The sequence below is a fragment of the Etheostoma cragini genome, chromosome 3 (genome assembly GCF_013103735.1).
Source record: "Etheostoma cragini isolate CJK2018 chromosome 3, CSU_Ecrag_1.0, whole genome shotgun sequence".
In the NCBI taxonomy this organism is placed as follows: domain Eukaryota; kingdom Metazoa; phylum Chordata; class Actinopteri; order Perciformes; family Percidae; genus Etheostoma; species Etheostoma cragini.
Genome location: NC_048409.1, coordinates 43,720 through 69,828, shown reverse-complemented (window position 1 = coordinate 69,828; position 26,109 = coordinate 43,720). Strand labels below are relative to the sequence as shown.

Genomic DNA, 26,109 nt, shown 5'->3' with positions numbered 1-26,109 from the left:
CAGCAGAGCTACCAACACGCAACCAACACACAGGCACAGGAAACGGAAATGAGTCAGGTACGCTTACCGTAACCGCAGTCCTCTCGCAATCTCAATTGACTCAATGCTGAGAAATACAGGCAGATATTTCATCCATCATGCAACACCATTAAGGAGGTGCATGACTGGCCCAAAATTTATTCCGCAGCAGACAACAACTCCAAAACATACAGCCAACGTCATTAAGAACTATCTTCAGTGTGAAGAATGACAAGAAGTCCTGAAAGTGAAGGCATGCTTACCCCTGCCCCTGAGCCTTGATCTCTCAACATCATCATGTGGGTCTGGGATTACATGGAGAGACAGAAGGATATGAGGAAGCCTACACCCACAGAAGATCTGGGTTTAGTTCTCCAAGATGTCTATAACAACCTACCAGACAACTTTCGTCAGAAGAACTGATGCTGTCTGGAAGGCAAAGGCCTGTCACACCAGATATCAATTTGATTTAGGCTGGGGATTTAGGCACTGTTGCTCGCTCTGCAGGAGCAAGCAACAGTGCGACAGTGGCGAGGAAAAACTTCCTTTTAGGCAGAAACCTGGGACAGACCCAGGCTCTTGGTTGGCGATGTCTGACGACCGGTTGGGGTTAGAATGAAGCGTGGCAATAAATGTCACAAAAAATAGTAGTTTGTAGTAGTTTTTTGCAGTAGTTCATGGTATAGCACAGCACTGTGCGGCATTACAAGGCACAGCAGGACGTGGCAGGGCACAGCCGAGCGTAGTAGGATGTAGCAGTGCCTGTACAAGTCGTCCTCATGCATTCCCTCATAGCTCCTTTCTGCCAAAGGGCCTGTTTGGCTCATGCTAAAGCTCAGATAAACAACAAAGAGACGGTCCAAAGATGCTTTTAAAAGGCACCTGGTATGGTGCCCCCGTTTCACTTTGTGGATTGTCATTACTCCTACAACAGAATTTAGATTTGATCTGCTGCGTTTTTAGAGTAGTTTTATTAATGAGTATGGAAACTGTATGGAGTTTATTCAGTAGGATATTTCATTTCCAACATAATACATTTTATTTTAATGTGCACTGTTGGAATGTTTAACCAATAAATTGTATCTTCTCTGTAGGTGACCGCAACCGATGCAGACGGCGGCTCCTTTGGCTCCATTACCTACTCCCTTCGCTCTGGCCCTAGCGCTGTTGTTCCCTCTCGGTTCACCATTGGCAAGGAGACTGGCCAGATCTGCACAAGTACTACACTAGACAGGGATCAAGGGCCGGCAAGCTTCGACTTTACTGTTACTGCAGTAGACGGGGTGAGCTGCAGCGTTTTGAAATCATGCTTAATATGAATCTGTCGAGCCACAGAGTAATCCTATAAACAGCAGCCGTGCTTTTTATACAGACATGAGGGCAAAGACATTGCCAACTCTGCAGAAAATGTTTGATTGGAGGAGCCAGGTGAAAAACTAAATCTTGAATAGCTATCAATGGCAAAAAGGTATATCCTGTTCACTTAATGCCAAATTATACTTAACCAATAAAAGGCTTAAAATGAAAGAGAATTACTGCGGCCATGTTAAAGCAATCAGATGGAGAAATGCCTCAACTGTCAGGCAGTAATATTTTAACGAGTTGGACTGCTGCCTCCCTCGTTTTTGCCACCTGGTCCAAATGAAAAGCCTGCACTGTATTTTCTGCGAACGAAAAGCCTATGATACAGATTGTTCGGTTGGGGCGGGCTCTCTCACCCTCCACAGTTCATGACATATTTCTCTCTCCCAAGGGAAACAATCAATCTGTATCCCTGCACAAATCTGCTGGGACTATATTTTAGAGACTTTACATTGACATTTTAACCAGGTTTACTGCTGTTTTTTACTTCTACTGACTTTCAACATTTATGGGGTCTAAATCCTGCTCTAAGTTGTGTTGTTTCTTTTTGTGATTTAATGTATGTGAAGGAATAACAAAGGTGCTTTTTTGTTTCCTCTGCAGGGTGGACTGAGCTCAGTAGTCTATGTGAAGGTAGATATTGTCGACATTAATGATAATAGACCTACCTTCTACCCAGTTAGCTATGCTGTCAGTTTGAGCACGCAGAGCGCCCCTGGGACATCTGTTGTCAAAGTGACAGCCTATGACCCAGACTCAGACGAAAATGGCAGGATTACATACAAAACAGTACCTGGAGGGGCCTCCCCTTACTTTACTCTCAACAAAGACACAGGTTGGCACAAGTGATTTCCCAGTTCTTGCTGCATAACATTTCAGTCATTTAAGAAGCTAAATGATTTTGTCCGGCAATTTACATTGCAATATTGTCTTGCGTGGTTTGTAATGTTGTGTGATGTAAAAGAATAGCTTGTTTGAATCTTGTCTACGGCTTTATTTATCTAGGTGTCATCTCTCTGTCTCGTTCTGTCTACGGGAAGGCCAACTCTGTGATTCCCATGGTAATATCTGCTCAGGATGGTGGTGGTCTGTTAGCCCTCGTCAATGCCAGAGTCAACATCAGCGTGGTGGCAGGGCTGGTGGCGCCACCTATGTTTGAACAGACTCAGTACTACTTTACTGTACCAGAGGATGTTTTGAGTGGGACAGTCATAGGCATCGTCCAGGCCAGCAGTCAGACAGGTGGGGACTGCAAAAGACATAAGCATTAAATACCCGCTTATTCACACACACCCAACTTTGAGTCCCACAGCCCAGTTTAGAACAGTTCAGAATACATTTATCAGTCACACAGGATCATGCTTCAAAGAGTTCCTTTCCTTCTCCCTGCACCACTTGTCCAAATAGGTGCTGGGCCACTATACACAGCTTACTTTGAAAAAACATCAATCAAAAATTCCATTTCACAACTTTGTTTATATATTCCTTTTCTGAGTTTTTAGAGCTCTATAACAGTCCTGGAAATTGAAAAATGACATCTTTGGAGTATACTGTTATATCAGTGCTTTTAGTGCAGCATGCTAGGCCGTGGTGACGTCTCTGCTTTTTTATTGTCTTTCTCCCTTCCTAGGCACTTCTAGAGATATCTCCTACACCATCAGCTCTGGGGACCCAGCTGGCTCCTTTACAGTGGACCCTGACAACGGGGCCTTAAGGACCAGTCTACCCCTGGATCATGAAGCCCAGCCAGCTCTTGATCTGGAGGTGCAGGCCCGCAGTGGCAACCCCCCTGCCTTTGGCCAGACCCGTGTCCACATTACCATCGCAGACATAAACGATAACCCGCCTGTTTTTCTGCCCCTGTCCTCGGAGTCCCTGCTGCTGCCGGAGAATACAGAAATGGGCACGGTGGTGTATCGGGTCCAAGCTGAGGACAGGGATTCTGGAGTGAATGGACAACTCACTTTTGAGCTTTCTTCTCCAAGTGGAATCCAGAGGACCTTCAGCATAGAGCGCAGCAGTGGAGAGATCCGATTGGTAGGGCGCCTTAACTATGAGACTGTGCCCCGATATGACCTACAGGTGATTGCCAAAGATAGTGGAGTACCCCAGCTTAGTGCCACCTTCGTGCTTGTGGCTCATGTCCAGGCGGAGAATAACCAGGGACCTATGTTTGATACCCTCACCTACCGTGTGGAGCTGACAGAAGGGACATCCATAAACACACGCTTCCTACAGGTCCGGGCTCTAAACAGAGAAACCACTGACTCAGGTTTCTTCAGTCCGCCGTCGTATCACCTGCGTCCAGACGGAGATGCTGCAGGGTTTGGTATTGCCGCAGACAGTGGCTGGCTGTTTGTGAAGAGTGCCCTAGACAGAGAATTAAAGGACATGTATCTTCTAACAGTGCTGGCCAGCCAAGGCCATGGACAGCTGAAGAAGACGGGTAGTGCCACAGTGCGGATATCAGTAACTGATGAGAATGACAACGCTCCCCGGCTCACACAGGAGAGGGTCTTCATGGCAGTGAGAGAAAACCTTGCTGCAGGAACGGGCTTTGGTCATGTGATGGCCTCAGACCGAGACAGTGGCCCCAACGGACGCCTCAGCTATCGCTTCCTGCCCCCTGATCGCCACTTCCAGATAAACTCCCACACGGGTAATTAACAATGTGATGAAATAATAATCAAAGAAGTTACTGCTATCTGACCTGCTGCCCTTCACTGTGTGTCATCCCCAATCTCTCTCCCCCTTTTATCTCTAGCCACGCAAAAAATAATCTTTAATAAAAAAATAAAACAAACACAAATAAACAATATAATCTGTGTATAAATGCAAAAAACAACATACTGTATGTAAAAAATTCTTTGGAGATGTTGAAGAGATATTTAGCTGTTAGTTATCTGACGGTAATGTAATGCTTGAATAAAGCTGCTGTTTTGCAAAGGGGCTAGCACTTAATTGCTGAACTTTGGATGGTTTCTAGATCATGTGAAAGGGGTATGCCCCAGTGTCTTCTGAAGGCAGCTGACCCAAAAATGCAGAATGCTCAGTTTAATAACCATACAAATCTCTGGGCTCAAAGACCTCAGTGAACATAAAAAACAAGCTATCAAGATTCCACTAGAAAGTCTTTTTGTCACTTCAAAAATGTAAACTATTTCTGGAAAAAACGTAATCAATGTTTAGTCAAATCACTAAGGGATAGGCCTCTTCCCCACTGTCATAAATTAGTCTGATGAAAGTAGCGCTGACTTTGTTGCTGGGCTCTAATTGGCCTGCTGAGCCTGTTAGTCTGTGGGTGGAAGCTTGCAATCTGATTTGTGATTAGTTTCTGGCTGAGTTGGATATTTGCAGCATCTGTCAACATTCCAAAGCTCCTCTACTTGTGTATGAGCACACGTCCACGTACATGTGCACACTGTGCATGTCAATTAGTTGTGTGTCATTGATCAAAGCTGGCTGGCTCTTATCATCATAATTACAGTGCTCTGGAGTAGTGCCTCGGCATACAATCCCTCTCATCCGCCCACTTCTCTCCCCAGGTGAGATCAGTACAAGGACTACTCTGGACAGAGAGAAGCAGTCGAGTTACCAGCTGGTGGTGGTGGTTCAAGACGGCGGTTTGCCCTCTCTCAGCGCCACGGGCACAGCCTTCATCACTGTCCTGGATGACAATGATAATGACCCTGCTTTCACCCTCAACCAGTCGGGCAAAAGTTTCCTCATACAGGTGATGCCACAAGACCCCAAACACAGGAAACAAAGGAAATTAAATTCTCTTACATTTCTTTGGTAGCTTGCATTGCCAGCTCTAGCTTCACAGCGCTGTGGAGTAAGGTCTTGCTACACCACAGATACATTCTAGGAAATTCTCTGTGTTATATACATTTCTTTAAACCAACCACAATGGTCTTGGACGGCGCTAAGCTCCAGATGCAGCAATGGTGGCTCTTCTAAATAGTCTCAGGAAAGCACTTGTTTTGTTGGAACATTTGCACCAAGCAGAAGAAAAAAACACTACCTAAAGTATTCTTTACTGAAGTTAACTGTCCACACAACCAGTCACATTAGCTAATTAAATTATTATTATTTATAATTAATCTGGACTCCATTAAGAAGGTGTGGGAGAGAAGGATTTTAACTAAGCTGACATCCATCATGGACAACACCTCCCCCATGAGCAGCTCCTTCAGCAGCAAACTGATGCAGTACCGGTGTAAGAGGTACCGCAGGTCACTGTCAGACTCTACAACACCTACACCACCTAATGGCTCTATGTATATCTGTACATAGATATCTGTAAATAGATTTATGTACATCTATACACATTTATATTTTTCCATTCAGAGTACTTTTGTAATATTATTTAAATTATGGTCACACTTCAATACAATTTATATTATGGTTATTTACTTTTGTTATATTCAATTTAATTTCACATCACTTACTTACTTATTTTTCGTACCATGGCCACCTCATTTTAATTTAATTTAAAATACTTTTTATATAATGCCACCTTACATTCATTCAGTATTTTTGCAAATTGTCTTTTGTTTGCCTGTTGTTTGTTTGATTTTTATTGTAGATAACTTCTGCTTTAACAAGATAATTTCCCCGTTGTGGGATGAGTAAATTATTGTCTAATCTAATCTAATCTAATCTAATCTTATATATATTTAAATGTCTTTTAGTCTTACCAGTGTATCACCATGTGGACTTCGTCCACAGCATCCCACCAATAGGCCCCAAAACATCCCAGTTACAGTAGATTGTAAATGCCATAAAAATATTCTTTCTCATTTTCTATTCTTTGATTATTCACTATCCAAATATTCGTATAAACTTGTCATTTTCAGCGTGCTTTCTAGCTTGAAGTTTGTTGTTGTTTTGTGACCATGAAACGAGAGGAGCACAGCCAGACACGCGCCCGATGTCAGGCTTGATCCTGTAAATGTACTTCCACTGATCCAGGCTATGTCTTTCTAAACCATAGGTGACAGAAGGTCAGTCCTCTGGGCTTTTATTGGGCAAGCTGCAAGCCAAAGACCCCGATGAAGGGGAGAACGGAACTGTATTCTACTCTTTGTCAGGTACGGTGGATGAAGGAAATAAAGAGACTACCCATCTGAGCAACATAATTATTGAAAGAATTACTGTGTATATATGTGCGTGTTCATGTAGTATATGTTGTGATTTAAGAAAGTGATAGTACTCAGTGAGGTGTCCTAATGAAGAAAGACACATCTACCCCCCTAGGCCATGGTGGAAGCATATTTTTTATAGGATTAAATTTTGTTGTTTTATTGCTTCATTAGTGTATTCATTGATTTTACTTTAAGCTTTTGTATTTGTCAGATATTCTCATTAATTTAGTTTGCTTTACTTTGTTATTTAAGTGAAAAGAACATTGTAACTGTGTTCAGAAAAGTAAATAGTTATAATTGGTATGCATGTGCGTTAATACTGTAGACATATGACACCATGGTTGAGTCAATTAGCAGTGTTACTAATGGCTTCCTTTTGTCTAAAAGTGGCTTTAATTTAATGCTGACAAAATGCTGCAGCTGACTCCCTGGGTTTGTGTCATTTATGATAAGTTAAGCCTTTATGGTCTCCATAAAGAAATACAGTAATTTGTCTTGGGAACTCAAGGAAAACAAATAGCAACATATTGCACACACACACACACACACACACACACACACACACACACACACACACACACACACACACACACACACACACACACACTAAACATACAGTTAACCTACACAGAATATAATTATACATTCTATCTCATCCAATGCTTCAATGAACAGCTAATAAGCACACACAGTACCCCCTACCCCCCCACAGCACATCCTCCCCCTCGAATTGCACTTAATGTTGATAATGATTGCACATTTCTCAATAACTCATGCTGTAGTCAATAACTTCTGTGTTGCACACTGCCCAATTGCATACTACCATCTTAAATTTACATAGTATATACTGTGTTCATATATATATATATATATACTGTACATATTGCACCAGTACCCTATTATTGCACATCTTATGACCATAATTCCATAATGTTAAGTACCACAAGTCTTAATTAGTAGTATATAACACACACACACACACACCTTATCTGTTATGATAATAATTGTAAGATATAAATGAGAATTTGTAGCTCATTTTGGCTCCCCCGTGTACATGGTCTCCAGTTAAAGTTTGGACTCTGTTTCTCTCCCAGGTCCCAGAGCTGAACATTTCTCTTTGAACCCCAACACTGGGGAGTTACATTCCTCATCCTCTCTCAGCCACTCGGAGTGGGCTGAGTACACTCTGACGGCGACAGCTACTGACAGAGGACTGCCCCCTCGCAGCACCTACTGCTCCCTCACCGTTCAGGTCAGACTCTTGCTGGAGCCCGGCCAGCACATACACCCTCACTACTCACCTATTTAATATCAAAGAATATATTTGGATGCTGAGGGGATCCACGTCTCTGGGCCCCTCAGACTAGCTGCCGACATATCAACCTCACTTCTGACAAGCTCCCCTCCCATCCCCTCCCTTTTCTTCCCCTGTGACTTTTCAAAAGGGAAATTTCTATCTGAAATGGAAAAGTGGGTCTGAATCAAATACTCCCAGCTGGCTTGTGATGAGGGCCAGCTGTAAACCGCTCTGATCGGGGTCATACTCAATGACTTCAACGTTTTTTTGATACAGTAGCCCTTTTTTTAATTGAGTGGTGGGGATATACACTCACGTAAAACACAGTATTGATGGTAATTCAGTTTAAAATTTTGTATAGAACAGAAAATGAACACAATGGAAGAACCCTGAAAGGAAAATATAGTTATAAGTTACAGGAAAATATAGTTGCCTTATGAACAGCTCCATTTAGTGCCAGTTCAGTTTTTCCTCCTTTCCAACACAAAAAATAAAAATGAAAGTCGTAATTATTAGTTAATTGGATTAAACAGTTGCAGTGTTGTTCTTGCCCACTGACGCATTCCTGTAAATTCCTTTAATCATCTTTTGAGACTGATCTTCTAATTCCCAACGATGATAGGATGTGACTGTACTAATTTATTTCTGGAACACTCCTTTTCCATCTAATGTGGAACCAATTTACAGCTTGTCATGTGAGATTTCCCAACAAACGGCATACATTTTTTTCAAGTGCCAACTTACTGTGTGAACTGTGCTGTAGGATGCAATGCGTATGAGTATCTAGATCAGCCGTCCGTTATGCTGCTGTTTTTTTTTATCAGCTCAACCTTTCCCTCTCCCTCCCCTCTTTACAGCTGCTTATGTTTTATTAAAAGATGTCATGTGGGTTTCTGATGGTGCTCTTTTAATACAAAGGTGTGAAGTAGTAACAGTGTAGTCTTTGAAGACGTTGCTAATATAGCTTTACACAGTATAGGGATATGTCTCGCCATATCCTCCTCTCATTTTGATAGTTATCTATTATTTTTCCTGGCAGAACCATGAGTATAAGATTCTGTGTGATTAAGATTAGCAGGTGAGTTATTCAAGTCTATAAAAACTCTTGTAACTGGTTTTATTTGTTCTGCAGTGAACACATACAGTACAAGTGAGTGGAAAGGACATAATCTCTTTTGCTTTGCTCAAAAATCCGTGAAATCTTTTTATTCTTTGTATTGAAAATTGTAAAAAATGAGTTTCCACCGGGCATCTAAATGAAGCGTTAGATCCAGTGTTGTGTTGCTCTGTCCTGAAATACTCACACAGTGTTGTTCTTTGTTGCAGGTTCTCAGCAATAACAGGCCAACTTCTAAGACAAATTCATTGTCCATATCATTCAACTCCTTAGAGGAGGCCAAGCCTGGCTCTGTTATTGGCTCGGTCCGCCTTCGTGACAGAGAAACCCCAGGAGGGGAAGGGGAAGTGACATACATGGTGGTGGGGGGTACAGACTTAGATGGGACCTTTGTCGTGGACCGTCTGACCGGAGACGTGTACCTGGCTCGTCCTCTGGACTATGAGCGAGACTTGCGCTACACTCTGCAGATCGAGGTGGATGACCTGTCTCAGGCCCTACCTAGCAGCACCCTGGTCCACCTAGACATTGACGTAGAAGACAGTAATGACCACGCCCCTCAGTTCCCCGAGGACCCCATCACCGTTGTCATCTCTGAGAGCACGGAGCCCGGCTCTTCCATCTATACTTTCCAAGCCACGGATAAGGACGGCAGTGGGCCCAACAGCGAGTTGAAGTACTCCATTCTCCACCAATGGCCAAACGTGCCTGGCCTACTAACCCTCCACCCTTCCACTGGGGTTCTTTCTCTGGAACAGGAGCTAGACCATGAGGTCATTTCCAACTTGATACTGGTTGTTAAGGCAACAGACTCTGCCCACGATGCCAGCCAGAGACGCTGGGGTTCTGTCACGGCCAAGGTGTATGTAACAGATGAGAACGACAATCCTCCGGTATTTAGCTCGCCAACAGCCATCAGTGTGATGGAGGACCAGCCGGTGGGCTTTGTGGCGCTCAATGTCATGGCCAGAGATGCAGACCAAGGGGAGAATGGCAGAGTGACCTACAGCATCCAATCAGGCAACACTGGAGGAGCATTCTTCCTCAACCCTACCACTGGTAAGTCCAGCCCAGTGCCAATGCAGTCGGTGATGTTGATAGTAGGGCTGCAACAAACGATTATTTACATAGATTAATCTGTCAATAAATTTCTCAATTAATCCATTAGTTGTTTGAGCTAAAAAAAAAGTCCAAGGTTTCCCAAAGTCCAAGGTGAGGTCCTCAAATATCAAGTTTGGTCCAAAAATCACAAAGGCTGGATTTTGTACGTTCTGTACGGTAACAGGGTTGCTTAAGTTATAATTCTGAGAGAACACTTTGAAGAAAATTATGATTTTTACTTTTTGGTGAGGTTTAATTTAAACTAATGTTTTGTATTTTCCTGTGTTTAGCCATGAATCGCAAATGCATTAATGGCTCTAGGATATACATATAAAGCACATGTTAGCAGCGATATCAACAATTCATCACCATCAGAGTTGACAAAAGTACTCACTTCCCGTACTCAAGTAGAAGTACAGAAAGTTTTGTAAAAAAATAATAAAAGTAGATGTACTGATTTGACTTATTTACTCAAGTAAAAGTAACAAAGTACAGCTTTGGAAATTTACTTAAAGTACAAAAGTAAAAGTAGCCTTAGAATGACAAAGCTACCAGGACCAGACAGATGTTACTAGAGAGATGCTGAGAAACTACAGTGGACGTGGAAAAAAGGCTCTTTATTCTAAATTCTTTTTTCTTTTTATGTCTTTGGCTGCATTTTAAATGGAGGTCTGCCAATAACCCTAAAACATATAGCTTATGGGACTCAAGGTTAATGAGATTCTGACTGAGTAGCAAGAAATGAATTCAAGTGTGATTTTGTGAGAAGTCTGTGTACATTACCATCCAATTAAATTCAATTTGGTATTGATGACACAAAATAATAACTAACTCCAGTGACATTATTTTAAACTCAATGAGGTCTAAATTAGTACTGGATTTAAAGCTGGTTCTGGTTTCCAACTTGGCCCAGGTGTGTCTGTTAAAACATGGACGCAGATAACTTCTCTCCGTTGATGCTTTATTCAATTCAATTTTCAATTCAATTTACAGATAGGGTAGGTCCCAACAGTTCTAGTAGTTTCCTACAGAGCAAGCAACAGTGCGACAGTGGCGAGGAAAATTTCCTTTTAGGCAGAAGCCTCGGTCAGACCCAGGCTCTTGGTAGGCGGTGTCTGACGGGCCGATTTGGGTTAGAATAAGAGTGGAAATAACAAAAATAGAAAAAATAGTAGTTTGTAGCAGTTCTTTCTAATAGTTCATGGCATAGCAGGGCACTGTGGCCACTACAAGGTACGGCGGGATGCAGCTGGGCACCGCAGAGCGTAGCAGATGAACATGGCATCGCAGAACATGGAGCGGGACCATGGCGACACCTGCCACCACGATCCTGGAGCCTCTCCGGTCCAAGGGAACATGCTGGGAAAAAGAACAAAAGGACTCCGGGGAGTGACTTATTACAATCAAGCATCAGGATTAACATGGGGGGGGGAGCTCAGCTATGGCTGTGTGTGTGGTGGTAAAAGAAATAAATAACATTGTAAAGGCTACCATACACAATGGATAGGAATCATATATGCAAGTAAATATTAACAATAAAAACAATATTAATGATATTATCTTCATGAGCAAGGACGTTCAACAATCGCCATTATATCAAATCAACAGCCAGGTGTCACCTAGGTAACAGGTGTAACCTTGGTAACAGGACTAACCTAGCTAACAGGTCCAACCTAGCTAACAGGTGTAACCTAGGTAACAGGTCCAACCTAGCTAACAGGTGTAACCTAGGTAGCAGGTTTTTAAAAGTTAGCTTGTTTGTGTTCTTCACCTGTTACCTAGGTTAAACCTGTTACCTAGGTTACAGGTGAAGAACACAAACAAGCTAACTTTTAAATTTGCAATAACTATAGACCAATACAACAACAGGCTTAAATGAACTGAAAACATAAGTTACACGACTTACAGCTCTCAAAGACGCACACACACAATCTCAACTGATTATCCTCCGGACAACCAGTTTCTTTTTCTTTTCTACTTGAGTACAGTAACGAAGTATTTGTACTTTGTTACTTCCCATCTCTGATCACCACAAATAGCCGAATGCTACAATCACTTTGCTTAGAGTTGTTTGTCCAGACACACTCCTTTTTGCTACTGTTCATTCATTTTAATAACACAAAAATGTTCAGATTTGTCGCTATCTTTATGTTCCCAGCATCTGTCAAGCATTCTAGTACATAAAAATGACTGTGCTGCTTATGTTGAAATATTTTAAATTAAAGCAAACAAGCAGATCTGCATCTGTTCACCTCTGTTTGGATCTTTTCATGGATGTTTTAAGCATTTGTGCCAGCTGTCAATTTGATTGGACTTGGCATTGCATGTGTACTTACCTTTCCCTGTGCTTCCCTCCACCCCCCAACCACCCTTCCCCCCAACCACAGTTACTAAACGTCCCCCTACATAAACACACAAACTCCTGTAATACTCTGCTTACGTCTTAGAGCAGCACAACTCTTGCTTCACCTTTCATGACTTATTTCTCTCGGTTGGAGGTCAGACGGACAGAGCAGCCTGCCAAATATTGAACGCACACACACACACACACACATCATCGGTTATTGTGGATCTATTCCCATGAAAGACCAAATAACCTCCTGCTCAGGCTTCTGGGAACTATTAGAGAAGGGATCAGTTACATGTTTGTGTGTGTGTCTGTGTGTGTGTGTGTGTGGGCGCGCACAAGACTGTCGCTAAGTCAACGTTGATCTTGAGCTGTTTGGTCCTTTGAGCTTTGTTGTGGGGTTTGAGACACGAGTCAACGTTAACTCCGCCTTCCCTTTCATGTCACCAACCTGGTTGCTCCCTTCAGCAGTGCGCTTGTCTTGAAGTGTTTCCATGCACACTGGTTATAGTGACAGAGTTAATCCTCTGAGCACCTGGTTGGCTCCCGTTTTGGGGTCAGCGACCGGAGACCTGATACCATCTTTTCACACTCTGTTTTCATTACTTTGGCATCACAGTTAACCACAATAGAGAGAACTATCAGGCTATTATTATGAATATCTATATAAGTATAAGTCACAGAGTGAGACATATTCTCATCACTCATTGTCAGAAGGGAGGTCATCATTAATTTTACTTTTTGGAGAGAAGGAGTACACTGGTGGTTTGGGGAATTGCTTCTTTAGAAAAACAGCACTCTTCAGGGATTAACACACCAAATGTTTATGATTGACTTCTGCATATTAAGACAAGACAAATGAGTTAGCTAACCCTCACACTGCAATCCAAAATGTTGGTGCTGCAAACCTGATATAGGCTTAAGATGTTGGAATTGAGAACATCCAAAATAAAAACTTTCCACTGTTTCCCACATTCTCCTTTTTCCTTCCCATGTGCTATCTGTGACCAGGGATACGACAGGATCACAGAGGATGTCAAACTTGGTGAAAATATTCCAGTCTGTAACTCCTACCACATTAAAGGCTTAGGGGCAAGTTATCTCAGTCCTAGCAAGATATAAAGCTAAAAAAAGAGAGAAAAAAAACAAAAGAGCCCTAAGTTGCAGCTCATTTTAAAGCATGAAATTAAAATAGAATCAATGCAAGCTCTACCGTCTTAGGGCAGGATAATGAAAAGGCAAGGGTGCCCCTAATTTCTACGGGGCACGGCAGGTCTGGCTGTTGCGTGTCTAGAGTGTGTGTTTACTGCCTCTTTCTTGATGACTCCGGCATTCTCCAATGGAAAATCTCATAAACTGTTGGCCAGACTGTTACAGCAGTGGTGGTGGTTAGCACCCAGGTAGGCAAGGCTGTGTGTGTGCAGTAGATTATCTCTCATTTGGCCCTCACACGCAACTTTTCACACTTTCTTTTTAAATCACTTGACTTCACGCAACCATAGAAAGTGGCATGTTTCATTGCCTTTGTGTGTTACTGAGTCTGTGAAACAGGCTATAATAAAGTACACCCACACACAGACAAGACACACTTGCGCACACACACACACACATACACACACAGGAAATCTCTACTCACATTTCTACCCTGATTCATCTCTCCGCAGGCTCTCTGTCTATTTTCAAACCTCTGGACCGTGAGGAGCAGGACATCTTTAACCTCACAATAACCGCTGAGGATCATGGGATACCCCACCACTCATCCAGACAGTTGCTGTGTGTCCATGTGATTGATGTTAATGATGAGGTACCCTGGTTTAAGCAGAGCCAGTATGAAGCACAACTTTCTGAGAACCAGCCTCAAGGAACTAGTGTGTTGACCGTATCTGCCTCTGATCTTGACCAAGGTGAGACATACCATGAGCACTGATTTGGTAATTTGCTTGTCCAGATAATACTACGTAGGTTAAACCAGGTGCTTGGAATCTTGATGGTATCTTGAGATGCCACACCAGTGAGGTGGATGACTTAACGGCAAAAGAGAAGTGCTCAGTGACACAGATTTAGACAGATTTGTGAACAATATTTGAGAGAAATACAGTATGTACATAGAAAAAAGTCTTAGATCTTTGCATTCAGCTTATGAAAAATGGGAGCCAAAACAAGAGTGTTGCATTTATAATTTTGTTTAGTGTGGTTATATGTAACCTAGATGTAAAAAGGTTTCAACTAAATTTTTCCTGGTTTTAACCAAGACACGTCAATGTCTTCTTATCTGCAAATAAGCTAAATCATGCTGTATGGTTTGTATGGTATGTTGGTATGGTTGTATGGTATGTGTGTAGGTTTGTGGATTTGTTTTTAAATGGATATTATATTGTGCTGCTTTAGCAATTAAGAAGACCATGAAAATGCCTGTAATTGTGCTCAGCCTTCATTTGTTGAATATGTGTTCACATTACCGACATTCACAGTTGTTTTTAATTGAGGACACAGTGGGGTGGGGGTACAGAAAGGGTGCATTCCCTCAGACGTAGTCAGAAGCACATAAAACAGAAGGATTATAAACTTTCTCTCCAAAAGCAATTAGCAAAGTAAACAGGTGAGTTTGCCAGACCGCTCTCTGTTAGCACGCAATCTGGCGTCCACATACCTGAGGAAGGGCCCGCACTGCCAGACCTCGATAGCACAACTAATGACAAACAAACACATAAGCAAATATTTCAAATATTTACAATTCATAGAAAGCTTTCTGGGCTTTGGTGACATGTTGTAATATTTGTTTTTTACAATCCATTTTAAAATTAAAGCAAAGTTACTGTGTGTTTCTCTGTAGGAACCAATGGTCAGGTGACATACGGTGGTATCTCAGAGGAGCCTTTCAGCATCAACTCAGTGACGGGTGTAATAATGACCACTAAGTCGCTGGACAGGGAGCTCCAGGAATACTACACCATGACAGGTACTGCCCTCTGACTCTCAGATAAAACATGCCCTAAGATGACTGCTTTGAGATCATTTACTATGAAATGTCTCGAGAAAGGTCTCTGGGACCTCATTGTCCACAAATAAAACGCAAAAATGCAGAGGTAAAAAGTGTGTGCAGGAATTTAGATTTTCTTTCTTTTTGTAATGGATCTTTGGGGAACTTAATTCCCTGCACCTAAGAGGACGCCAAGCAATGGCTGTGCGTGTTTCTGACTTTTCTTCTTGCTTTGAGATATTTAGCATTAAGAGTTACTTTCGGAATTTGTCATGTGCCATTCACCATCTAGTTAAATTCCTCTTTAAAGCTGCATGCATTTTCCCTATGTTATTTTTGACAGTTTATGCAAAAGACGAAGGCCTTCCCCCCAACTATGCCAAAGCCACAGTGAGGATCAGAGTGCTTGATGAGAATGACAACGCTCCTTTCTTTGGGCGTCTCTACTACAGCGTTGAGGTGCCTGAAAACCTGGAGACATTGCCTCTGTTTACCCTGAGAGCCACGGACCAGGATGAAGGAGCTAGTGGGGAGATAAACTACAGAATTACAGGTGATTTTTTTCAAGAGTGTCTTAAGAGGTTAAAACCATTTTGTTTAGTTTAAAAACAAATTGCAATGAAGAAATAAAAATAAATACATAACAAGCTTCTATGAAAACCACAACCAAAGACGTACTGTATACATAAATACAAACATTTTCCATTGCTCTACTTGCAGCGGGAGATCCATTGGGAGACTTCCGCTTAGACAGAGAGTCAGGTGTCCTGTTCACTTCAAGGCCTCTGGATCGGGAGAAGAGGGCTGCCTACACGCTAACAGTCACAGCTCGGGACCAGGGCCAACCTGCTCTCAGCAGCACAGCTACCGTTGAGGTGACCGTAATGGACACCAACGATCAAAGCCCCCAGTTTCAGAGTAGCAGCTACACTGCAGACATCTCCGAAGATGTCCCCATTGGCTCACTAGTCCTGGAGGTGAAAGCCATTGATCTGGACCAGGGCCTTAATAGCCAGGTGATGTACTTTCTGAGGAGTGGCTCCAAAAGCATGTTCATCATAGACGAGAACACCGGCCGAATTATCACAGCAGCACCTGTAGACCGAGAGAGAACTGCCTCTTACACCTTTGAGGTGTGTGCCACTGACTCCTCCCCTGCAAACCCACGGAACTCCACTGCTCAGGTGACTGTCTATATTCAGGATGTGAACGACAATGCACCCTTCTTCATTCAGGACCCACTTATTGTGAACATCTCCGCCAGCAGCGTGTCCAACCGCCAAGTACTTGCCACCATGAGAGCAGAGGACAAGGACTTTGGGGCTAATGGCTCTGTGTTTTACCGGTTTGCCAACCCTGTGAGGGGCTTTGCCATCAACTCGCTGACAGGAGATATCCAGGCAACAGAGAAGCTGCAGACTCTGACCCAAAGCCAAAGGACTTTGATAGTTCAGGCCATGGACCAGGGCAACCCGGCTCAATCTTCCCTGGGGGTGGTTATTATTTATATCCGGGAACAAAGCTACAGGGGGATTTGCTTCTCTCGCACGGCTCGGGATGTCAGTCTGCTGGAGAATGCTGCTAAAGGTTTGGATAGTAGATAGAAATATTTTTACTTGGACATTTGTGAATGGATAGAGGAATTAATAATAAGTGAAATGTTTTAACCAAGTGTGTTTGTTTCACTTTATAGGCACTGTAGTAACACAGACTCAGGCCCAGTACCCTGATGGCTCTCAAACTGGTATCATCTACAGTATTTTCAGTGGAAACAAAATGCAATCTTTTGGAATAAACACAATTTCTGGTTAGTACAAAGATGGCAGCAAGTACAATAAAACAATATTTTTCCAAATCAACAGTGTTACTCACTGTTATTTTTTTCATGAATTAGGTGAAATATGGGTCCAGAATTCTGAAGATCTAGACTTTGAGGAGACCCCTAAACTCCGCCTTGTGGTGAAGGCTGAGACGGCATCCTCCAGCTCCTACATGGCTGTCAACTTAATCCTGCAGGACGTCAATGACAACCTGCCCCGCTTCCAACTCCAGAACTATGTAGCCTACATTAGAGAGGCACAGGGCTATGATTTCCCTATTATTCAGGTGCATTAGCCGGTTGCTCACACATTCATGGTTGGCTGTTTGAAGTTGGAGAAGAAGAAGAAAAGAACTTGTTCAAAAAAACGGGATAGTTTCAGCAGTGTAGAGAAACTGCTCTGTGTTCCAAATGTCCCAATTGAATTGCCTATAGAATCATTTGTGCCATGACGACAGCTACATATATCTTTTTTTATTAACTCTTGTCTTCCAAGTCCATATTTGTTTAATAGTTCATTACGCTGAAACAACCATTGCAAAGATTTCTATTTTTCGTTTTCAAAATGGGCTGGTCATTTCCTTAGGTTGCTGCAGATGACCTGGACCAAGGCCAAAATGGCCAGGTGACCTACTCTATCAGGTCGTCATCCATGAGTGGTTTGTTTAAGATTGACCCACTGACCGGAAGCATCACCACTGCGGCTATAATGGACAGAGAGATCTGGACCAATACCAAGTGAGTTTTGCTTTTTTTCCTCTTTCTGTTATCATATCCTGCCAAGTGGTTCTGCTCAGCTCATGTATGCCCTTTACATGTGCATGTTTCGTGTTTGTTACTCTGATAATGCCAATTCCTTTTCAAATAACTTTGTAACAGCTTGTTTAATGGCAAAGCCAAACAGCAGTTTTTATAAAAGAAATGTAAATAAAAAATGTACTGTATATCAGTATATCACTTCACATAACTGCAGTATATGTTTTGGCAGATTAGGGGTTGCTGCATAGACTGTATAAGTAACATATTGATTTATTATATGATGGTTAAAAAATGGGGTGTAACAGGGTGATTGACAACTGGGATTGACTCATGATTGGCGTGTATATAGGCGGGACTTAGACAACGTGGCTCCAGTGTCTGATCTCTACTGGCTCCAAAATTACAAGATGGCAGGACCTGTATCCGCAATTTTTTGGTTTCACTTTTACAATGGGAGGAAGGGAGACACGTCGTCTATCTTCACAAGCAGTCTCTGGATCTGATCAGGAAATGTTTATAGAAAGAGTAGAGAAAAATTGATTTGAAAATCTGATTTTTGATTAATTTAAATTTTACTGATTTGTTTTTTAATTTGACTTTCAATCACTTTGTGTATATTGAAAATAACTGCTAATGCATTCCAGATTGGTAATTTAAAAAAACGAAAAAACAAAAAAACAAGTGGGCTATTTTTATTGGAACAAAACAAATATATTACAATGCTCATTTTGAAGTCTGATCTTGGTGGGCAGAAACAACTACCGGGTTCTTTGTAAAAGGTAAAAGTTCAGACACTGACATTCATTATGTGCACCAGGCTTGTTGTTACGGCAACGGACCGTGGAACCCCGCGGCTGGCTGGCTCTGCCACCCTCACTGTGATCATTGTTGACCTCAATGACAACAGTCCCATGATTCCTCTGCATCGGGAGATCCGAGTGCCGGAAGGTAAGTAGGCTTCACAGTTGAAGTTAGTCCGCTGATCTTATCCTGAAGCCTCACATCACACTCGAGGAAAGCTCGCCCCGTGGGAGCTCGGGGAGAAATGTCTGACCCTATCCCCAAACAAGTTAATTGCAGAGTTCTTCTATTCATTTCCTGTCTACTAGATCAAGGTTTTTCAGAACAGGATATTTCCTAATACAATAAAACTTAAAACACAACTGTCTGTGCTTCATTTCAGCTGCAACCTTAATTTCTTTTTTTCCTGCCTCCTCACCTTATCATCCAGATACTCTGATTGGCACAGTTATCACCCAAGTAACAGGAAATGACGTTGACTCAGGGCCAGCCCTCTCCTACACACTCCATCTGGATGCAAACAGTCAAGGCGTGTTTGGGATTCACCGGTATGGAGGAGGGGTGTCGCTAACCGGCCTTCTGGACTATGAAGAAAGGACATGGTACACTCTGACCGTCCGCTCCTCCGACTCGAAACATCAGAGCGAGGCCAATCTCACTGTGCTGGTTGATGATGTGAACGATAATGCCCCCAACTTTACACAGGACATGTATCAGGTGCAGCTACCTTCACACACCTGTCTTCACACCCTGAGATACCACCACCTTTTTAATTACTAACATCAGTGGTGGAATGTAACTAAGTAAATTTACTTAAGCACTGTACTTATGTACTGTAAATACAAATGTTGAGGTACTTTACTTTAGTCATTTCTTTTTATGCCACTTTCTACTTCTACTCGACTAAATTTCAGAGAGAAATGTTTTACTTTTTACTCCACTACATTCATCTGACAGCTTTAGTTACTTTGCAAATAAAGATTTTTTCACCCAAAACACATGTAGTCTATAAAAAGGGTTTATTCTAAATGAAACTAGCTAACAATATACAGCCTGCAAGGCCAGCTAAAACGATTAGACCATTAAACAGACAACTGCTTGGATTGTTTAAAAGATGTGAGGATTTTTCTTTTAATACATTGAGTACATTGTCTTTCTGATACTTACACAGTTCTACTTAAAGGACCCATGGCAGGAAAATATCACTTCATGAGGTTCATAAATATACGTTCCCCCCAGCCTGCCTATGTACCCCCAGCGGCTAGAAATGGTAATAAGTGTAAACCGAGCCCTGGGTATCCTGCTCTGACTTTGAGAAAATGAAAGTTTAGATGGGCCGACCTGGAATCTTGCTCTTTGTGAGGTCACAAGACCGCACCCCCAGCCTCTACCTTGCCCCCCATCTCTCCTCCTCCAAAGCTCAGAAATGACACGTCCTAAGGAAAGCTCATTGTGGGACTGGCTCTAGTGGCTGCAATTCTGCACCAAGGCTGAATTTTGGGAAGGAGACTTCAGATACAGTATTAGGGGACCACAAAGGTCTGTAAAAAAGAGACTTCAGATACAGTATTAGGGGACCACTAAGGTCTATGTAAAAGAGACTTCAGATACAGTATTAGAGGACCACTAAGGTCTATATAAAAGAGACTACAGATACAGTACTAGAGGAACACTAAGGTCTATATAAAAGAGACTTCAGATACAGTATAAGAGGAACACTAAGGTCTATATAAAAGAGACTTCATTCGGCAGGAGCATTTAACCTTGATGTATTTTTATTTTTACTTAAGTAAAGGATCTGAATACTTCCTCCAACACTGGTATTAGCATGTTAGTTAAATTATTGAAATATCTGTAACGGATATATAACTTTATCTGTATTGTGTTTCTCATTAGGTGACTGTGTCAGAGCACCTCCCAGCAGGCAGTGCGGTCATTACAGTAACAGCCACTGACCGTGACTCCGGGGACAACGGGAAGATTACCTACAGAGTAATGTCATCAACCAGGGGCGTCTTCTATATTGACCCAAGCAACGGTACGGTTACTGTGTGCACATTTATGGTTGTTAATAACTAATTTCTAACTAAAGCTCCCCTTAATGACCCTTCATAAAAATCCTTTCCCCTAAGGCTCTTCTTGGATGCACATTTGGGGGGTTGGACATATGTGCAAAAGGCATCGCAAAATATTTAATCATTTTGTTCATTAAAAGTTATTGAAAGCCAGATTTAACATTATTTTCCTCAGATGTTTTGCTTGAGATAGCATCCAAAAATGAAGAGGACTCTTTTTGCCTCAAGCGGTTCTGTCTCCTATTCTCAAATGCAATTTTGCCTCAAATAATGTTCCCTTCAAACTTGCCACAGTGTTAGGATTAGCCCTAACCCTAACCCTTTTAATCTGAAACCATTGTTATTTCTTAATTAGCAAAACATGTAATGCATGGCGTTCATAATTAAACAATGAGCTCTGGATAGCAGATTAAAACAATGTTTCTCTTTTTCTTTGTAATCTTACAGGTACTCTGTTTGTCAACCAAAAAACCGAGTTTGATTTGAAGAATCCCTCCATCCTGGTAGTTATTGAGGTGCGGGACCAGGGAACTCCATATCTTTCGTCCATTGCCATTGTCCATGTCCAAGTGTCCGATGTCAACGATAATGCCCCCATCTTTCACCAGTCCGAGTACAGAGCCACTGTGAGTGAAGACGGGCTTCCTGGATCAACTGTTCTGACCCTAGAAGCTGTGGACGAAGACCTGTCCCGGGACAACTGTGGTTTTGATTTTGCCATTGCCAGTGGCAACTCTGGTAATACCTTCCAGATTGAGAGCAGCGTCCACTTCCTGGAGGGCCGGGGCTTCCAGACGGTTGGCAGCCTCATCCTTGTGGAGGAGCTGGACTTTGAAGTAGTGCCAAGTTATAACTTGACTGTTGTCGTATCGGATCGTGGAATCCCCCAGCGTAGCTCCACCGTGCCCATCCTCATCAGTGTTACAGACGCCAATGACAACCCTCCAGCTTTCAGCCAAGCGGGCTACAGTGTAGTACTGAGTGAGGGTGCAGCAGCGGGGACAGAGATCTTGCATCTTTCTGCCACAGATCCAGACTCTGCTCCCAATGGAGAGGTGCAATACTCCATAAGCTCAGGGGATGAGACAGACCTTTTCCAGGTAGACAGGTGGACCGGAGCCTTGAGGCTGCGCAGAGCTCTGGACAACGAGAGACAGTGGTCCCAAATTATTGTTGTCCAGGCTACTGACGGTCAGGGCCAATATGCTTTGGCCCCAGTCAGTATCGGGGTGAAGGACATCAACAAAAACCGTCCCTTCTTTCCCCTCAAAATAATAACTGCGAGCATCAGGGAAAACCAACCCCAGAATGCCTTGGTCACTATGCTGCATGCGATCGACCATGACAGAGGTGTTTTTGGGCAGTTGAGGTACTACATTCTCGACAACTCTAAAGAGGGAAGGGAGGCCTTTCTCATGAACCAAACTACAGGAGAAGTACGGACTCGCTCTGCTTTTGACTTTGAGAAGGTAAACGCCTTCCATTTTGTGGCTGTTGCCGTGGATGCTGGCAACTATTCTGCTACAGTAACTGTGCAGGTTTACGTAACAGGGGAGGATGAATATGATCCTGTTTTCACCTCCTCTGAGTTGTCGTTTGAAGTGCCTGAGGGAGCAATGAAAGGTCAGATTATTGGCATAGTGCAAGCCAGAGATGAGGACGGAGGTGTGGACGGCATTGTCCTCTACTCCCTAGCAAACAGCTCGCCTTATTTTGAAGTCAATAAGTCCACAGGAGTAATTTCCTTAAAGATGGACAGCTACAGAACACATGCATCTCGCTCTAAAAGAGAGGTGCGTGTGATGACACTGGACGTGATGGCTCACAGCCCTCTGGAGACGTCCCGCAAAGCAGTGGCCAAAGTTAGCATAGACGTGACGCATACATCTTTCGGTCTCACCGCTGACGTGAATGTGCTGCTCGTCATTGTCATTGCAGTTTCCCTTGGGACCATAGTCATACTTGTACTAATTGCTGTGGCGCTCTTTTTTGTTAAATTAAGACGTCAGAGGAAGGTGCAAAAAGCGCATGGCCGAACGCCAGCGTCGGGCACCCTGCTGGACAAGTTTGAGGAAACAAAGATAGCGGCAAATGAAATGATTTACCACCAGGCCCTCCCTGGATACACGTCTGATCAGAGCGGCAGCAGTGGGGGTCCATACCTTCGTGGAGGTTCCCTGGATCCTTCCCACTCCAGTGGGCGTGGCTCTGCAGAGGCAGAGGCAGCCGAGGATGACGAAATCAGAATGATCAATGAATACCCTAGGGTGTCGAGTATCTCCTCGTCAATGCAGGAGCACATCTCTGCCCGAGGCCCGGACTCTGGGATCCAGCAGGATGCAGATCAGCTATCAGACGTGTCCTGCGAGCCTTCCATAGATTGGTTCAAAGGAAAGAAACTGGGAAGTCTGAATGGTACTTTATTAGCTGGCCAGGTACCAGTATACAGGGATGAGGGGGGTGTGTATGTGGGTGTGGGACGGGGACTGAGCATGTCCCACCCTAAAGATTACACTTTCCCAGGGGATGGAAAGCCTACTGTGGATGGCTCCCTGACAGCCATCGTAGCCAGTGAGGAAGAGCTAAGGGGCAGCTATAACTGGGACTACCTGCTAAACTGGTGTCCCCAGTTCCAACCTTTAGCAAACGTTTTTACTGAAATAGCACGTTTAAAAGATGAAACGGCTCCTCCTTATCCTCGCAGGTCATTTCACCACAAAGCAAAGGCAGAGTCCAGACTCGACCCCCCACCTCTCATTACCTCTGTGGCCCACCCTGGGGCCAAAACTGTACCTCCGAAGCCTGCTGTCGGGAGGACCTTCCCCCACTTGGCGTCTTTACGAAGATCCCCTATCAGCGCAGAGGGATCCATTGCCTCAGCCGCCATGTCTCCAAGTTTCTCCCCTTCGCTCTCACCACTGGCTGCACGCTCTCCTGCAATCACGCCCTTCAGTGTCTCCCAGGGGCCCTCTGCATCAATGATCAGCACAACGGAACACAATTTAGAACACAGTGAGGAGGCAGATCTGCGCATTTGAAACTCTACCGACACATCTTCAATGGTGAATTCAAACTGAGTCATTTCTGTCCAAGACTTGTTCTACTGTATGACCACAGCGGCTGCAACATGAAATGATTCTGTGCTATTCTTGAGAGTACACAAGGTTACACTAAGAAGTCCAAACAGCTGAAGCTGTGGTGCTTACTGAAGACTACATGACTAACCGGCCAAAATGGACTATGCCTTTTTGTGTGTTTGTGTGAAAGGAACCCCTCATTCCTCTGTTGATCAGTGTTAATTTGCACACGCAAATGGCGATTCATACATGATGTCAATATTTAGTAAAAAAGCATTGTCTATATTTTTATATTTACATGTGGTTTCTGACAAGAAATGGCATTAAAGTGTCAAGGGGTTTGTTCAAACCTCAGAATATATTTCTATATTTGTAGTTCGTACTGTATACTTGTTTGTACTGTAAGTTGGTTTGAACTTGTAATTCCTAACCTTGTGGTTTTAAATGAAGCTCTTCATCATAACTTTATGTATGGGAACTTTTGTAAAAGACTATTGTAAACATTTACAGAGGAAGAGACATTCTTGCTTGAACAAACGAAACATCAGCCAGAAGAGAGTGTTGTGTGATTAGATTTTCTGTGCATCCAATGTGTGATCTCACATCAAAAGGTACGCAAAATGCTGACAAGTTGTCTTAGTCCTCAGCACACGTCCCTTCCTTTTCTTGCAAAAAACTTGACATCCAATGATCCTTTTTCTTCAGGTCCCCTGGCTTTAGTCACTCCGGGGACTGCAAACCTTACTGCTATTATTTTATTGTAAAAATAATTCACGAGAGGAAGAACATTAAGCAGCTACGTGGTAAAACATTTTTGCTCTACCAGCATCCTAATTGTTCCATAGAATGTAAGCATGTGTCAGTCATTTGTCCACTCCTCTAATGTTCATCATGAAAATAATAAAGAAATGTTACTTAAGCTCTAAATCAGTGCCAACCCGACACTGAAATTAGAGTTTTTTTCCTTTTTGTCCTGAATTTTTTGTATATAGAGTATTTACTGACAAACTGAAATAAGTTGTTTTGGACCACATTTGTCCCCTCTTTTTCAATAGCACTATAAAGAATACTATATGGATTTAAAGTAATACTAACAAATGTTACATACCGTATGACGGAAGTATGAAAAAAGGTATTTTTTATAAATGTTCAAACACCACCAGAGAATCTTTTAATGAAAAGAAATCCATGTCATGTACATGTTCAGCCATAATTCACATAATGCTTTTACACAGGTGCCTATACAATTAATACATTTGTGATCATAATTGTGCTTTTGGCAGACTTTACTAAATTAAATAATGTGTGAACTTGCATTATTACCTACATAGTGCCCTACTGTGGCCTAAATGTTGATTCCTCTCGCCTTCAAATGATTATAAAAGTATTTTGTTTGCTTAATGCCCATTTCTAGAGCCTTGCTAACATTACCTTAAGTAACACTAACATTCTGTAAGAATTCTTTTAATTTATTATATATGTGGACTTCGGAAGCTGAGAGGATAAGTAAATTATTTAAGGATGCTATTTTTGACTTGGGCCAAATATACAGTACATTAACACTACCTCTTTTGATAGAAGGTACCTTGTTTGTTTTGTTTCATATTGAACAGAGTTACCTGCCACTTACGTTTCATATTTGTCCAAATTTTGCGTGCTATGGTGCCATAGAAGAGAAGTTCCTCACTAGCTTGTCCAGAGAAATGTTTTGAGCAAAAAGTGCCTGATTAAATTACTCGTGAACACATTGTTGTCTCTGTCACATCTTTCTCAGCTCAAAATAGAATGTAAACAGAATGAATGGATGAAAGAAATGAAAGATCCCAAAGATAACCAATGCCTCACATTCAGTTTGTCCAACAAGCAGGCGCGACGTAACATTTGTTAAAGCACAAGGCCTGATCAATGTTCTACCCTGAGGTTCTAGAAGTTGGGCCCCTCTGATCACTGATGTTTTGTTGATTTAGGTACAGCTAAAGTATCTACCCTGTAACCTCAGGCTTATACCTGGTAAAAACTGTGCAAGTCAAAACCCCCTATTGTCCAAGGGGCAATTGGATGAATGTGCAAATGTCAAACAGCCCGGTTCAGTCCCAGTATTGTCTCAATAAGAAAACGTATCTCAAATAAACAATATTTGACTTAATGGTAGCCATTAAGTGTTATTTAGAACTTGATAGGCAAATATGATGTAACACAATCACAATAC

General features: G+C 42.6%; 1 protein-coding gene across 1 annotated transcript in view; it reads left to right on the top strand.

The window, feature by feature from the left end:
- LOC117941976 (protocadherin-16-like) overlaps positions 1-25,648 on the top strand; it is a 91,024-nt gene extending 65,376 nt beyond the window's left edge. The window contains exons 3-21 of the mRNA XM_034867245.1: positions 1,113-1,301; positions 1,984-2,215; positions 2,386-2,622; positions 3,011-4,039; positions 4,926-5,113; positions 6,377-6,473; positions 7,622-7,779; positions 9,151-10,000; positions 14,054-14,293; positions 15,223-15,348; positions 15,713-15,922; positions 16,090-16,956; positions 17,063-17,176; positions 17,264-17,475; positions 17,775-17,926; positions 18,765-18,895; positions 19,179-19,465; positions 20,645-20,786; positions 21,271-25,648. Of these exons, the coding sequence (XP_034723136.1) occupies positions 1,113-1,301; positions 1,984-2,215; positions 2,386-2,622; positions 3,011-4,039; positions 4,926-5,113; positions 6,377-6,473; positions 7,622-7,779; positions 9,151-10,000; positions 14,054-14,293; positions 15,223-15,348; positions 15,713-15,922; positions 16,090-16,956; positions 17,063-17,176; positions 17,264-17,475; positions 17,775-17,926; positions 18,765-18,895; positions 19,179-19,465; positions 20,645-20,786; positions 21,271-23,861 (8,052 nt within the window). The 3' untranslated portion in view covers positions 23,862-25,648. The remainder of the gene's footprint in view (positions 1-1,112; positions 1,302-1,983; positions 2,216-2,385; positions 2,623-3,010; positions 4,040-4,925; positions 5,114-6,376; positions 6,474-7,621; positions 7,780-9,150; positions 10,001-14,053; positions 14,294-15,222; positions 15,349-15,712; positions 15,923-16,089; positions 16,957-17,062; positions 17,177-17,263; positions 17,476-17,774; positions 17,927-18,764; positions 18,896-19,178; positions 19,466-20,644; positions 20,787-21,270) is intronic.
- Positions 25,649-26,109: the final 461 nt, after the last annotated feature.